Genomic DNA, 14,799 nt, shown 5'->3' with positions numbered 1-14,799 from the left:
ATAAGGTAGTAGATACCAGTCCATACTATCTTAGTCCGTGTCAATGCCCAAGTCAAACTATCATTTATAATGCTATTTAAAAAAATGACTAAACTCGGAATTAATTTTGTTCAATATTATTTTCGTCAGTGATTATTTTTTTTGATACAATAAAAAACATCATCATCGTTTATTATTATAAATGTATTGATTATTATAATTTTTTATTTATTATAAGAACATAATAACATATTATAATAAGAACATTATCTGTGTTTTGTTGGAAATTTTTTTTACAATAATTCAGTTTTTAAGTGAGTTATGCGTGTATAAGAAATGTAAATTAAAAATGCTCATAACTCATTTAATAACTGAATAATTGTAAAAAAACTTCCAACAAAACACAGATAATGTTCTTACCATCAAGTTTCATAAAAGGTCGATTCACTCTAATTGTTAAGCTAACGGCATAAAACGTGAGCTGCTGAGCGTAAATTTGCTATGTTACGCGTTTGTAAGACGGAGACAACAAATGCGGGTGTGGCGTCCTCTTTATGTATTTGCATATTTTTATTGGTTGGTCGAAAAAATATCTAGTTTATACTAAAATTTGTTTTATAACCCAACGATGCAGTATACAAAATTTTATTTTGCATATTATGGTATTTTTGCATTTTTAGGGCATATTTTAGCATTTAGTATATTTTTGGAGCATAGACCTTAAAAACTCGGGAATTACAAAAAATTTGTTTGTTTCACTCATATACCTTATAAGACATAGGTATTTCAACTCATTTGTGAAAATATGTAGATAATCTTATCGTGTGGTTACAATGATCAACTGTTGGAACTCGGCGCGTTTCACCGCTTTTAATTAACATTATGTAATGTCTACTAATTAATTACCGCATCAATATGAACACTGAACAGCATAACACATATTATAAGTTATAACCATAGGCGTGCGCAACCTGTTGTGGCAGAGTGGGCCAATGTTACTTGAAACAAATTATTTTAGGTGGTACACTGTTTTAAAATTACTATCTATATAAAGTTGTTGTTAGAAGTTCTTTTTAATATTTTTCATTTGGCCTGCCCTAATAAATGTGTCTAGTTTTGCCTATGAACTTTACATGAGATATTTAACGATATTTTTTTTTATAATAATAAGTATTTAAGTAAATGTTTACTTTTATTTAAAAACTTCCCGAATGGATGAATTTGTATCTGTATTTAAATATGAAAATTAATTACGAAATAACTGGAATTTGTTACAAACAATTTGGAAACGTCGCATCCAATTTCACTCGGAATCGTACGCTTTTAAATAGTCAAAATCCATGTTCTTTGTCATTCCGTTACCGCGGGCTATCGTATGCCCAAAAGTGTAAAATGCGTGCAATGTACTCCACCAGTCCGCCGGCCGTTGCAGTGTTTGCGTGCCGTCGTTTCGCGGCGAAACTTTCGCCCGAACTTCTGACGCGACGGAGCTACACTCCGGCCCACGAGAGAGTGCAGAAGAATGCAGACTGACGAGTGACGGCGGAGGCCGTTCCGAGGCCCTATTTCCCCCCACTATTTCCACGACCGCTATACACTGTATAGCGTTGAGCCTATCCGACCGTTGCCGAGTAGTCGGGAATGCGCGGAATCGGATGAGTTTTCGTCGGGCGACAGTAATACTCTCTCGTGGGCCGGAGTATAGCCAGTTTGCGCTGTTTGTACAGTTCGGTCGCCGTAAACTTCGTGATCTCGAGCCGTTACGCGTTCATACATCGTCGTCAAGTGCGTTTACCTACCTTGTCGGGCGTGCGTGTCCGCGACCGCTGGCCAAAGTGCGATCGACCGTGTGTGTTAGGTACCATACTTACCGCGGATTGTCCATGTTGTGCGCCGCCAGACGACTCGAACAGACCGGCGCACCACTGTAATACCAGCCAAGGTCGTCATCGCCACCGCCACTGTCGGCTGGGTATCGTTATTGATATTTTAATAAATTATCGTTGCCTCAATTCATTTTTACCATGCCATATTCAGTGGCGTGACTTGATGAAAAGTGGCCTTTATCTTACCTGCAGCTAGTAAAAACTAAAAATGAAAAACAGTCATAGCCTTATTCAGTCCCTTAAATTGTGTTTAGTATGAGTCTAGGGTTCTAAATTTGAAAAATTTCACTCTTCTTTAAATATTTCAATAAAATTATGAAAAATATTTTTTCTTCTTTTAAACGTGTCCGGTTATAGATGATTAGAAATAATGGCATAAGTCTAGTTTAGCGCCCATTTTTTTTTTCGGAAACCTATGTATTTCGACGAGTTTAAAACGATGGTGTAAAAATTAATTTGCGGAAACGATTATTTTGGAAGTTACAGCCTTCCAAAGTTTACGATTTTACGTTTATACCTACGCATGCGCGCAGCACTACTATAATCAGGGGTACGAAACTCCGTGAACTGGCCGAATCGGGCGATTGTTGCCTTGAACACGGTTCCAGGGGGGGGGGGCGTGGCATACGTGAAATAGGTAATGGGTAAACAAGCCGACCTCGCGTAACGTATCCACTATCCAGCCATAGTCTTGGAACCGTTTTCGTAATGTTGGTAACCATGGGTCTAACATCATGTTGGTGCGTGGAACCGTTTTCATGTTTTTCGTAGGTTCAGACTTCAGATCATAGGTAACCAAGACCCCAATCAGCTGATCGAGTTTCGCTTCTATATTGTCCCACACAGCACGAAAATAATTATTTAAAATTTATTAAATATTTGAAAAAAAATTAACTTATTTATTAAATATTTTACTTTGATCAATGGTCAATTGTAAAATTTTTAATAAACTATTATTAATCATGTTTTGAACCCTTTTGCATTTTGAGATAAACATTTTAAAGTCAACATTACATAAATAATGGTTAATTGTATTTATTCAATATTGGTAAACAAATGTTGTATTTATATGTTTTAACGTTGAATAAAATATGTTCCATAACCATTAATGTTTATTTACTAAACACGTGATAATAATTTTTCATGGATTTTTAATAATTATTGAAAATGATGTATTTTTAGGTTTTTAAATTTTAAATAAATATATAATATATTAATATATTATTATATATACTATTATTATTATTACTATAACTTAGGTTTAAATATATAAATAAATAAATAATATTATATTTTTTCATATATAAAATGTGTGTCTTAATTCATTTGTGCTTATATAAATATTCAATTTGATATACATGAATTAAAACTCCCCACCGTTATTATATATTTATCTTCCTGCAATGCACTATTCTCATGATTCAAGAAAAAATTTTTAATACTAAAATTAGTCACAGTTAAAAATGCTTTAGGTGATAATACATACTTAACTCTTTAGAGAATTAAAAGTTTTCGAGAGAATTTTATTAGGCTAGTTCAGACACTGTTAATGATTTATTTTCAACAACAAGTGTAGTAATAATCATATAAGTATATATATAAATATAGTTTTAACTTAATTTTATACCGTTGATTTATTATGCTTTAGATTTAAATTTATATTTAATAACACATTTACCTCTACCTAGGCTCTGTAAATTAATAAAATATCGATCTATATCTATATCTAATTAAATATCAATATTGCAGTCATAATGTCATATATTAAATTTATTATCACTTATAATATTATCTATAATAGGTATCTATATATTTTTATGTTTAGATTTAAAAGTTAAATTTGACTTACAGTAAATAACAAATACACAAGAGTTGAAAGGTTTAATTTAATATTTAACATTATTAATACTGCTGTTAGTATATATTATTATATATAAAATAATACATTTTAATACGTACTTAATATATCAGTTATTAAATAAAATAATTATAATATTGCAATAATTATAAAAGGGTAGGTTATATTTTTTGTGTTTTTCTTTTTATGTTAAAAGGCGCTTGTGCTAGGACATATTTAATCACTTCTTCCATTTCACTTTCAGAAACTTTATTTTTATACTTCGATTGTTGTTTAACAGCATCTAAAACAAAATATTTACTAAATTAGTATACCTATATATATATTACAAAATAAAATACATATTGAAATTACAAATGGCTATAGCCATTTGTAGTATAATATATAATATATTATAAATATATGTAATCATGAGATGTAAGGCCATTTTGTAAATATTATCTTACCTAAAATTACAGAACAAACAGCTAAATTTGAAAATTTTAACTTCTTGCCTGATTTTCCTGAATATGAAAAATGCTGTAATAACTCATTTGAAAATAGCTTGTTCTTAATTGCATTTAGATTTTATTATAGATATTTGAAATATGTTCATGAAACAATTAGCACATTTAATAAATATAGTTCTGTTGTTTTATTTTGTTAACCATAATAATATGATAGGAATATTTATTACCTAAAAAGTTATCTAAACACGACATAGACCAATGGTATAATTACATTTATGGGCATACTATAAAATACAACAAATATGCTAAGAAATTAGCAAATATGCTATTTTCTTATAACATTAGAAAACTTCGAAAAGTAACTTTGTATGTTATTGATTATTTCCATCTCAGAAAATAAAATTATAAAATCTTTCTCAGAATATAATTTAAAACCATCATATGATAAATATGCATTTAAGAAGTTCCAGAACCCATCATTAATATTAAAGCAGTAAATTTAGGGACTTTATACTGAAATAAGTCTATATTTGATTGAACAATACCAATAAAAAACAATAATAATAATAAAAATGCATAGCCATTAGAACTAATTTTATTTATTTATCCCAAAGTTATTCTTATTTTAGTTTATAATTTATTTGACGGATGTATATTATTAAGACAATTTTCTTAACCTGAAGTAGTTGATGTGGTTGGTGTATCAATCACAATATGGGATGCTGGCGGCAGTTTTTGTTTTTCTATTGATGATATTATATTCATCTTGTTAGTTACATTTTTCTGTGCTTCTTCTTGTAGGTATATAAAAAAAAATTCAATTTTATTTATTTGGACACTATACATATAAATTAATGATCATAGAAAAACAAATTTAGTAGATTCACCTGTCTGTGATTCAAATGGTGGAGCTGTTACTGTATCACTTTCAAATGATGTTTTATCATCAATATCTGTTTCATTATTCGTTAAAGGTCTTAACATAATTTCTAAAGTATAAAATAATATACATTTTGAATTAACCAATTATTTACAATAATAATAATAGTAATGCATACTTTTTTTCTTGTCAGTGCTATCATATGAAAGTTGTCTGGAAACTGAGGGTTTTGAACATAAATATTTATTTTTACTATACTGAATTGGATTATTGTTTACAATTTGAGAACCTGAAAAGTTTTCGTTATTGTAAATAAGAATGTATCATATTTAATTTAAGTACATTAAATTTAATTATTTTAAACGTTTACTTTTTAACTTATTTGGAGAAGGTGACCAACCATTTACCCGTTTATCAGAGACTTGAAATGTAGTTTCAATATCATCATTACAATTGTTATTGGATTAATCTTCAGATGCTAAGCATTAAAGATCACATTAAATATTTAGTATCTACCTATTATTTAACTTATATATCAATATATATTCACTATTGAGATATGCAATATACCTGAATAAGTAGGACATAATAATGATTCCATAGTGATTGATGTCTTCTTTTTGCATTTACGTTTATGTCTTATGTCATAGTCTTCAGCAGATGATATATCAGTTTTTGTAAGTCCTTCTTTAGTCATTTCTCGTGCTTTTATTAATGAATCTATTCATATAAAAAACATCAATTCATTTTTCTTATTATTAGTTCCAATAAGGTTTTAAACAACACATGGTTGTTTTAGAAAACTGAATTATTTTATGGGTATTTTTCAGATTGGTAATAAAACATCTAAAAACCGCTATAAGTGTGTGATGATATTATTATAGGTATGTTGAAACATTGAGTAGCAAATAAATTTAATGTAAAAAGTCAAATATTAACTTTATTTTAAATGAATAAATTGAGAAATACCACTTTTACCACTTTAGCTTACCCGTTGTTTTTAATACTTTAATTTTGTATTGATTAAACTCCACGTCATCTAGAAGACTTTTTCTTTCTATCAGCTTTCTAAGAACTGAATCTTTTTTTGTAATGGGCCAAGAACACATACCATTTTTTATCCAGCTTGTTGGTACAGCCTCAATTGAATTATCATCAATAAATACCACAACTGAATAGGTATTCATTATGATTTTTATATTTTTCAATCAAAATATATGAAACTATTTTAAGTAAATAATATGATAGTTATTATTAATTAAAACATTTCATCAAGCAATAAATTATACATAATATACAGTACGACAATTATAAATACAAATCAAACAATAAAATGTTAACCTATTTATATAAAAGAAATATTTACAATATTATTAAAAACCTTATATTTAATCCTATTATTATAATGTGATTTAACAAAGTAAACTTTTAAAATTTGAACAATTAAATGTGTTCATCTAATTCTAAAATTCATACAAATGAATAATTGGATATGCAATACTGTTATTAAGTATTATCATATATTTACAAAAATTTGTATGTTCAATATCTATAGCAGTAAAATTTGTTGATAAATCATCAACTATAGCAATACCTAATTTTAAACTATCGATAGGTTTACAAAAAAATGATATAACCTGATAAAAAATTTTACATAGAAACATTGTGTTATTTGTGCTGGGATCATAACAAATGTTAAATACTTTAAAAATACAAAGTTTATTTTGTTTTTTAAAACCTATATAAATATCTGAAAGAGATTTAATATTAATTTTGTTTTTAAAAATTATTTGGTTTTGAGGACTAGTATAACATTCAACTAAAGGACCTTTGCAGTGTTCTTTTTTATAAATAATTTTACTTTGATTTGTGTCAACCGTTGGCACATTGAATGTTAAAAACTCTCTGTACCTATCGATTAATGACCTGCTCCTAAGGCTTCTCATGTTTCCTGACCATTACCTTTAAAAATTTCATGAAGTTTTCAAAAGGAAAACATGAGCAATTATCAAGGGAACCGTAATTTCTATAATCATCTGCTAAATGTATTAAGCTATGTATATTAAGAGATGAAAACTGGGCACCATATATTTCTTCAAATGTTTCAACAAAATAAACTAAAAGTTTTTCAACAAAATCAACAAGTTTTTTATTAGTATTAAGTGATAATAGAATTCTAAATGAGACATGTAAACTTATAAAATGATTGTAACATTCTTCAGTTATAGCCCCTTTGAAAATAATTGCTCCTACATATATTATAATAAATTTAAACTCTGTAGCCACTTCATTTAATCCCCGGAGTTTTCTAGGAAAATCATTTGTCACAAATGGTTTAATAGATAAAATATGTTTAGAAATATTCGATACATCCCGACTTTGTATACGAACAGATAATGGAGCATTTTTAATCATACCTAACCATAGTAAAATTAGTTTTTTCATAACACCTAAGCACCCCATATGCATATAGTCTAAACTGAAACTATTTACCATATTAATATGCGGTATTTCTGTTAGTACAGAAATGTCATTAGTGACATGATGCTCATCATCAATAAGATTTAAAAAATCAGTATGTGTTCTTTTAGAATAATTAGTTCCCAAAAAACATGTAGTATTGTTAACACGATCACCTTCAATAACACATCTTGAACATGAATAATAACCATTGAAATTTTTAGTGCGTGTAATAAAACTATGAGCAGGAAGATCACAACAAATTGTATCTAATACCACAAATTTTATTCCATATTCCGTTTTAAAACCATTTCGGGATAAACTTTTTAATTCATCAACCATACTTCTTAAGTATAAATTGCTGCATTGAGGTTTCTCTTTCCCCCAATAAAGACCAATAATAAATACATTAGGTTTATTTAGAGGATAACGAGCATAGGCCAAAACTTGCCAGAAAGTACTAGAAGAACTTTTTGTAAGTGGTAAGCCGTCAATCCCCACAACTAATTTAATAACTTCCTCAAAAACACTCAGATCATAGACTGACATCAAACCATTTGATATTCCAAAATGATAATATAAGCCAGAGTTAACAGTTTGAATTTGATTAGACATATCATATTTATTAGTTTTCATAACTGTTCTAGAATCAACTGGAAACTTTTTAAAACAATTATGGTCTTTAAGAATTTTTAATAAACTAGAAAAAGCTACAGATGTTATAGAGTAATTAACTTTCCATTTGGCTAATGAATTCAATATTAGTTGTTCATCATTGAATATATAAATTTCATTACTATCGGACTCATCAGTATCAGAATAAGAATTATATGAAAAATCATTTTGATCAAAATCACTCTTATCTGAAATATAATTAAGGGGGGTTCCAACTGAAAATAAATTGTTTGATGTACAATCAACAGAATCAGATAAATTAGAATTTTCCAAAGACAGTGAACTTAAACTGTCATGAGATGTACCTGATAGAGGATTTAACTCAAGTTGATTATCTATCAGAAAATTTACAGTCTCTATTTCTTCTAAAAATCGTCTACGCTTAGTAGATTTACTGAGAGTATAGTATGACATAATTAAATACAAATACCTACTTAAAACTTAAATGATTATAATTTACCTACTTACCAAAACAAACAACTAATATAAGTTGAATATGGTTAGGTTGACTGTTCACTGTATAATATGTATATTTAGGTAGGTACACTTAATAATAATTCTCTTCTATACAACAGTCAGCTTAAAACCAGCTTGAAAAAAAAAAATTGTTAAATTAATTTTTATGAACAAAAATATTTTAAATTTAAATAATTACTCACTTGCCCAAATAAGTACGATGAGAATGTAGTACGTAAATCAGTAAAGCACAGCGGTTGTAATTTTATAGGTACTCTCAACAGAAACCAGGAACAACAGAACCTTGACTATCTCTTCTGTACAATAGTCAGTTTAAAACCAGCCAGAAAAAAAATTATTTAGTTAATTTTTTTAAATTTAAATATTTTAAATTTAAATAATTACTTACTTACCAAAATAAGTACGAAGAGAAATTTAGTACCTAATAATCAGTATAAAGCACAGCGGTTGTAACTTAATAGGTACTCTCAACGGAAACCAGGAACGACAGCACCTTGACTTTGCGAGTAGTAACTATCGGCAGTCAATTGAGTAGATACACGACAATAATAATAATACACAACTTACAGAAAAATAACGAGAGAATATTATAGAATTTTAAAATAAGTATAATATTATTTTATAATTAATCAATCAAATATAATACACACAATCCCTGTTGGCGTAATGGCATCTGAAACTCGACGATTATACGAACGACCCGAAGGTTAACGAATAGTTCAATAGTCAAAGCCGAAATGCCGAATTCTGTTAATTGTTGAATAGTGTTGTGTAATTTTACAAAAAGCCAGTTTAATTCTATTTTGGTCTACCTATAACAATTTTCTGATTGGATAAGATAAGCTATAAACCCATAACCGGCAGCCGCCGCACCGACAACCACTGATGGGTGATTCCGATAGGGACATGGAGTATGTTTATATTGTATACTATTATGGTTGTCCACTTACCGCGGTTATCTGCTTTTGATACCAATAATACCTATTGTATTATTAAATTGTATAGATTGGCAATATTGCTGTGTGGGGTTCTATGCTATAATGCCGCGCGGAGGACCATTTTTGTTATTTTTTTGTACATAGGTATTCTAACATGTTTAAAACGATAGGGCAATAATAATTTATCCCCCGATTTTCTATGCAACACCTCCCCAAGTGGGTCACAGGGTTAAGAAAATTGCATTTTTGTTGTACCGAGTCACCGAGCGGGGTCACTCGCTCGCCCGGACAATTAAAAACTAAAATATCCCCCGGTTTGCTATGCAACACCACCTCAAGTAGATCACGGGGTATGTTATGTTGTATAGTATGTGCAGTGATAACTGATAACACGTTTTGCGGCACTCTTCGCTGCGCTTATAGTAGTGTTGCGCGCATGCGTATAAACGTAAATCGCAAACTTTGGAAGGCTGTAACTTCCAAAATAATCATTTCCGCAAATTAATTTTCACCCCATCGTTTTAGACTCGTCAAAATACATAGATTCCCGAAAAAAAAAATCGAAAAATTCGCGTGGGCGTTAAACTAGACTTATGCCATTAATTTAAATGTACCTATCTACTTTTCTACCATACAAACGAGCATACAAATGTTGGCTTAAAAAAAAATCTTTTTCAAAGGCAATCAGACTACCAATGTAGATTACTGAGAATTAACATTTATAATTGTAATAATATAAATACTAATATTTAAATAATGTTGATCTTTCTCAAATTAATTTATGAACAGTGCCGTAAAAATGATAGGTGCACAGCACTGGGGCCCGCAGAGGCGAAGGGCCCTTAGCGGATGGACGTTAATTTTTTTTTTTAATTTGATTCATAATAATTGAATTATCTTGTATTTAATTTCATATAGCAAATTGTAAAAGCCTGGTCCGTTTTACTTACAATTTTTCATCTAAATATTGGAAAAATTACTAATCCTTGATTTTATTCAACTGTATAAGTCAGATGTGACTTCAGATTTGTAAGTAATATTTATCAGTATTAAGTATTTAAAAAGGCCATACTGATGGAATAAATATTGAAAAGATTATTGCTGATTTCGCAAATGCTAAAGTTCGGAAGAAAATGATTTTATAATACTTAAATATTATAAAATATGTAACAGGTATATTACTATTATATAGCAATAGTAATAATTATTTTTATTTTTATTTCTAGTGTTACATTAAAACTAAAATTGTTATTGTTATATTTTATTGTAAATAAATGTAATACATCCACAAATATTATCCTATCTAAGGAGTAAAAACTCCTATGGTGTGAAGTCAGTCCGACTTTTTTATGTATCTCAAGAAAGGGGGCCCACATGCATTTGTTTGCATCTGGGTTTTTGACTCTCTAGTTACGGCACTGTTTATGAACGATAACAATTAATGTACCTATGTACCTAACTAGTATTACCTATATATTTTGAATTGTCAATAACTGAATTCAAATTATAACTCCCCAACAAAAGTTATGCTTATAGGGAAGTTGCAACCATTGGTACTATAATATATTATTATTCCTGTTATTATTGTTGAACTATACTTGATTATCGATTTAAAAAGGTGAAATGTCAGTGCAAGTTTATAACAATATTGAGCCTCAACAATGTATTTGATTAGCGAGCTTAGATAAAACATAATAATATGTTTGTTTCAAACTTAGAAAATAATTCCCAATTTATTTTTTTCTATTTTTAACGTATGGAGTGAGGTAAAATAAATAACAAGACATTTAATTTGTACTATGCTAAAATCAATTATTTTACTTATATTTATAAATTACAGATACATCTAGACATTCATATTACTTACACCTATTAAGCTAACTATGAAATAAAAGCATACCCTGTGACAAATGTAATCACTTATGATTAATAAATCAAGGACAAATATTAAAAAAATTCACTTAAATTATAATAATTAATCACAACATAAAAAATATTTTAACTGTAGTATATAAGTAAACAAACAGTTTTTCAAAATAAATTGGAAAACACCCCCAATTTAGAATTATGTGAAATTATGAATAATGAATAATTTAGAATACTATAAATAAATTTAATAAAGTTTATCAAAATATTTATGAAGTTACAGTGTTATGAATAAAAAATTTAATATTTTTTTAAATTTGTAGAATACAAGTGATAATTGTATTTGTATTCAACAGTTTATAAGATAATACCTGATTTTATTCAATACAATTTTTATTTTTAGTTAAGTTATATAATTATCGTTAGTTAGAAATACTTAAATTTAATGGGACAAGCATACACATTAATTGCTTGTGTAGGTACAAAGAAAAAATAGTAATAGGTAATAATAATACAAAATAAAATCTTAAATTAAATATATAAATGAGACATACAATTTTTACCTTGCGTTATTTTAATATAACAAAAAAAATGAAAAATCATTAATTATAGCTAAAAAATGCTAAGCACAAAAATATACTTATGTTAAATTAAAGCATGAATCAATATAAAATAACGCATATGTTTATCTTTCAGTGAAATTAAAATTGGTAAATAATATAAGTAGTTTGATTTATATTTACTTTGAAATTAAATTACAATTTCAAACAAATTACTTTAACCTAGTGATATTAACAATAGTTTAAAAAATATTTTTAACATCTAATAGGCTAACAACTAACTTATAAAAAAAATAAAAAGTCTATACAAATGTCAGTTATGAAATACAATATATTATATAAATTATATACTATATTAGGTATATAAGTAATATGAATGTATATAACCCTACTTTTACTTTTTTGCATGTCCCCAAGTATGTTTTTCAAGTTCTATCAACGAATCAAAACCTTCATCGCAAATTTCACATATAACTCGTCTAGGAGGGTTATCGGTAATTGACGAGGTAATTGGTAATTCACTTAGTTTATTTATACAAGCGTCCAAATGTCTGAGCATATTTGTACGTTTATTTAATCTGCGATGGCACAAAAAGCAATATAAGCAATACATCTTTTTTTCAGCTTCACATTTTAGATATTTATGTTTGGAGGTCATGTGAGCCCACACAGCAAATACAAGTTTAGTTTCATACCTAAAAAATACAAAAATATTTACTGTTAGTAAGAATTAGTTGAAATTTATTGATGTTTTATACTTACGGGCAATAATTACACTTAAAGGAGCCAATAATCTTAGGTCCTAAAGTCTCAAATGATTTCACCAAATTTGTTCTTTTGGCCAATTCATGGACAATTGTTGTTTTATATTTTGATGTTGGGCAAAGTCCCAAAGAATTAAATAGTTCGAACTGTTCATTACAATCCGTATTTCCTGGAGTAGAAACATTATCCACATGTTTACGTACAGACTCAAGCAGCGAGGAATGCTCATCAACTTCATGTTCTTTGCGTAACTTTTCACTTGGGAGAGACACATCACAAATTGCACATTGAACCATTGGTGATGAAATAAATTTAGGAGGTGAGGCCTGACCGCCATCTTTGTGTTTTCCTAGTTCACATAAACCAGATCTAGAAAAAAATATATTTATAAATTACAATATATTCAATTGAATCCTTTAAATCGAAATATACTTTTTGTTCTTAGCAGTTCTGTCAATAGTACATGCTCTCTTAGGCCTAGGCTTTGCTAATGATGTGTATAACCTTTAAAATACAATTTTCTCATAACTCATTTTATAAATTTGTAACTACAAAATAATTTGCAAATTTTAGAAATTTTGATAAATTTGGTCAAATTTTAAACATTAGATACTATAAAAAAAATTGTGCCTTTGTATCTTGAATATTTCTCAACTGCTATATAACAGCTTATGAGGAATCTTGTGTTAAATTTTCAAGAGTTTTAGTCTAACTTTTACATTTTATATAAATGTATAGAAATTTGGTGAAGATTTCAAGTATCTATGGAAATTTATTTTTCAACGAATTTAAATAATGTTTACCAAAATGTTTATATTAACATTTTGAATACATTATAATTTACATTTTTGAGCTTTAATATATAAAATAAAAACATTTTAAATATTTTTTTTTTTCAAAAAATGCCGATTAAAAATATTTTTGCTTGGTGAAAAAATTTGAAATGTAAACATTTATAATAGGTTACACATAATATACCAATTAATGAATATCAAAAATAAATAAGAACAAGTGTTTTATGAGCAATTAAAATTTAAATGTTGACAAAATTCTTCAAAATCAAGAAATGTTGAACATGTAATCTTTTTTAAATTAAATTAAATTTATTTCTAGGTACTAGTCAGGAATGTAGCTAGGATTACACAATTAGGGTGGCCTAATTATCACCTACATTTTCTTAGTACGAAATACAGGATATTTATAAATATATACATACTTACAATCGAGGGGTAAATACCTGACAGAAAGTTTGTACACCAGATTACTGATTTCAATGATTATACCTATGATTACCCATGATTACCCATGATTTACTACAAAGATTACATATGATTACCCATAAATACCCATGATTACCATCACCTTATGTACACTGATTACCCCCAAGGTGTCTACCCTTCGTTTACAATATACACAATATATTAAATCAAATAACTATGTATTACCTAGAAGCCACAACTTTTTTGGGCTTTTTTTGAGTTTTCTTTTGTCTTGTGATTTCTTTTCTGAAACAAATATTATATTTTAATATTTAAGTTTGACTATAAATTCTAGACTAATCCATCACAACAAACTTTTTTTGTGTATTGTCTTCTTTAGTGGTCAAGTTAACTGTTTCATCAGTTGAGAATAAAATATGGAGTCCAGTATCTGGTAAAACTCTTAATAGTTCAGTTTCTGGTTCAACTAGTAATGATTCAATTGGCTCATTGTCTTCTCCCTGATTTAATAAAGAACCCTCATCAGGAGTTAAAAGTTGCATATCTGTAGTACCTTTAATTTCTTCAGTTGAGATATTTGTGGATGCTTCATTTTTGTTCAAAATATTTTCTTTTCTAAAGTTTAACAAAAAAATTCTGCTTAATTCTTGTTAATTTTAATAATATATATGTATACCCTCATTACTAGAGCGCGGATTTTTAGGTTCTTAAATGCTTAAAATATGATGCTAATATGCTCTAAAAAAAACCCTAAAATATTCTCTAAATATGCTTTAAACTTTGAAA

General features: G+C 28.1%; 1 protein-coding gene across 1 annotated transcript; it reads right to left on the bottom strand.

Annotated features, from left to right (window-relative positions):
• Positions 1 to 12,361: 12,361 nt before the first annotated feature.
• Positions 12,362 to 13,290, bottom strand: LOC107882929. The gene is made up of 2 exons (XM_029492468.1): positions 12,791 to 13,290; positions 12,362 to 12,723 (listed from the first exon to the last, which is right to left on the bottom strand). Exons 1-2 carry the CDS (start codon positions 13,087 to 13,089, stop codon positions 12,423 to 12,425), a joined length of 600 nt encoding a protein of 199 aa, XP_029348328.1. The 5' UTR covers positions 13,090 to 13,290; the 3' UTR covers positions 12,362 to 12,422.
• Positions 13,291 to 14,799: the final 1,509 nt, after the last annotated feature.

Source organism: Acyrthosiphon pisum, unplaced genomic scaffold (assembly GCF_005508785.2).
Source record: "Acyrthosiphon pisum isolate AL4f unplaced genomic scaffold, pea_aphid_22Mar2018_4r6ur Scaffold_21548;HRSCAF=24219, whole genome shotgun sequence".
Lineage (NCBI taxonomy): Eukaryota > Metazoa > Arthropoda > Insecta > Hemiptera > Aphididae > Acyrthosiphon > Acyrthosiphon pisum.
The sequence above is the reverse complement of the archived record's forward strand: the minus strand, read 5'-3'. Positions and strand labels throughout refer to the sequence as shown.

What these genes read in the sequence shown, in the direction of transcription:
- LOC107882929 (XM_029492468.1), bottom strand. Translation starts at nt 13,089, where the DNA reads ATGGTTCAATGTGCAATTTGTGATGTGTCTCTCCCAAGTGAAAAGTTA. An exon ending in TTTAAGTGTAATTATTGCCC is followed by an intron (nt 12,724 to 12,790) that starts GTAAGTATAAAA and finishes TGTATTTTTTAG; the next exon opens with GTATGAAACTAAACTTGTAT.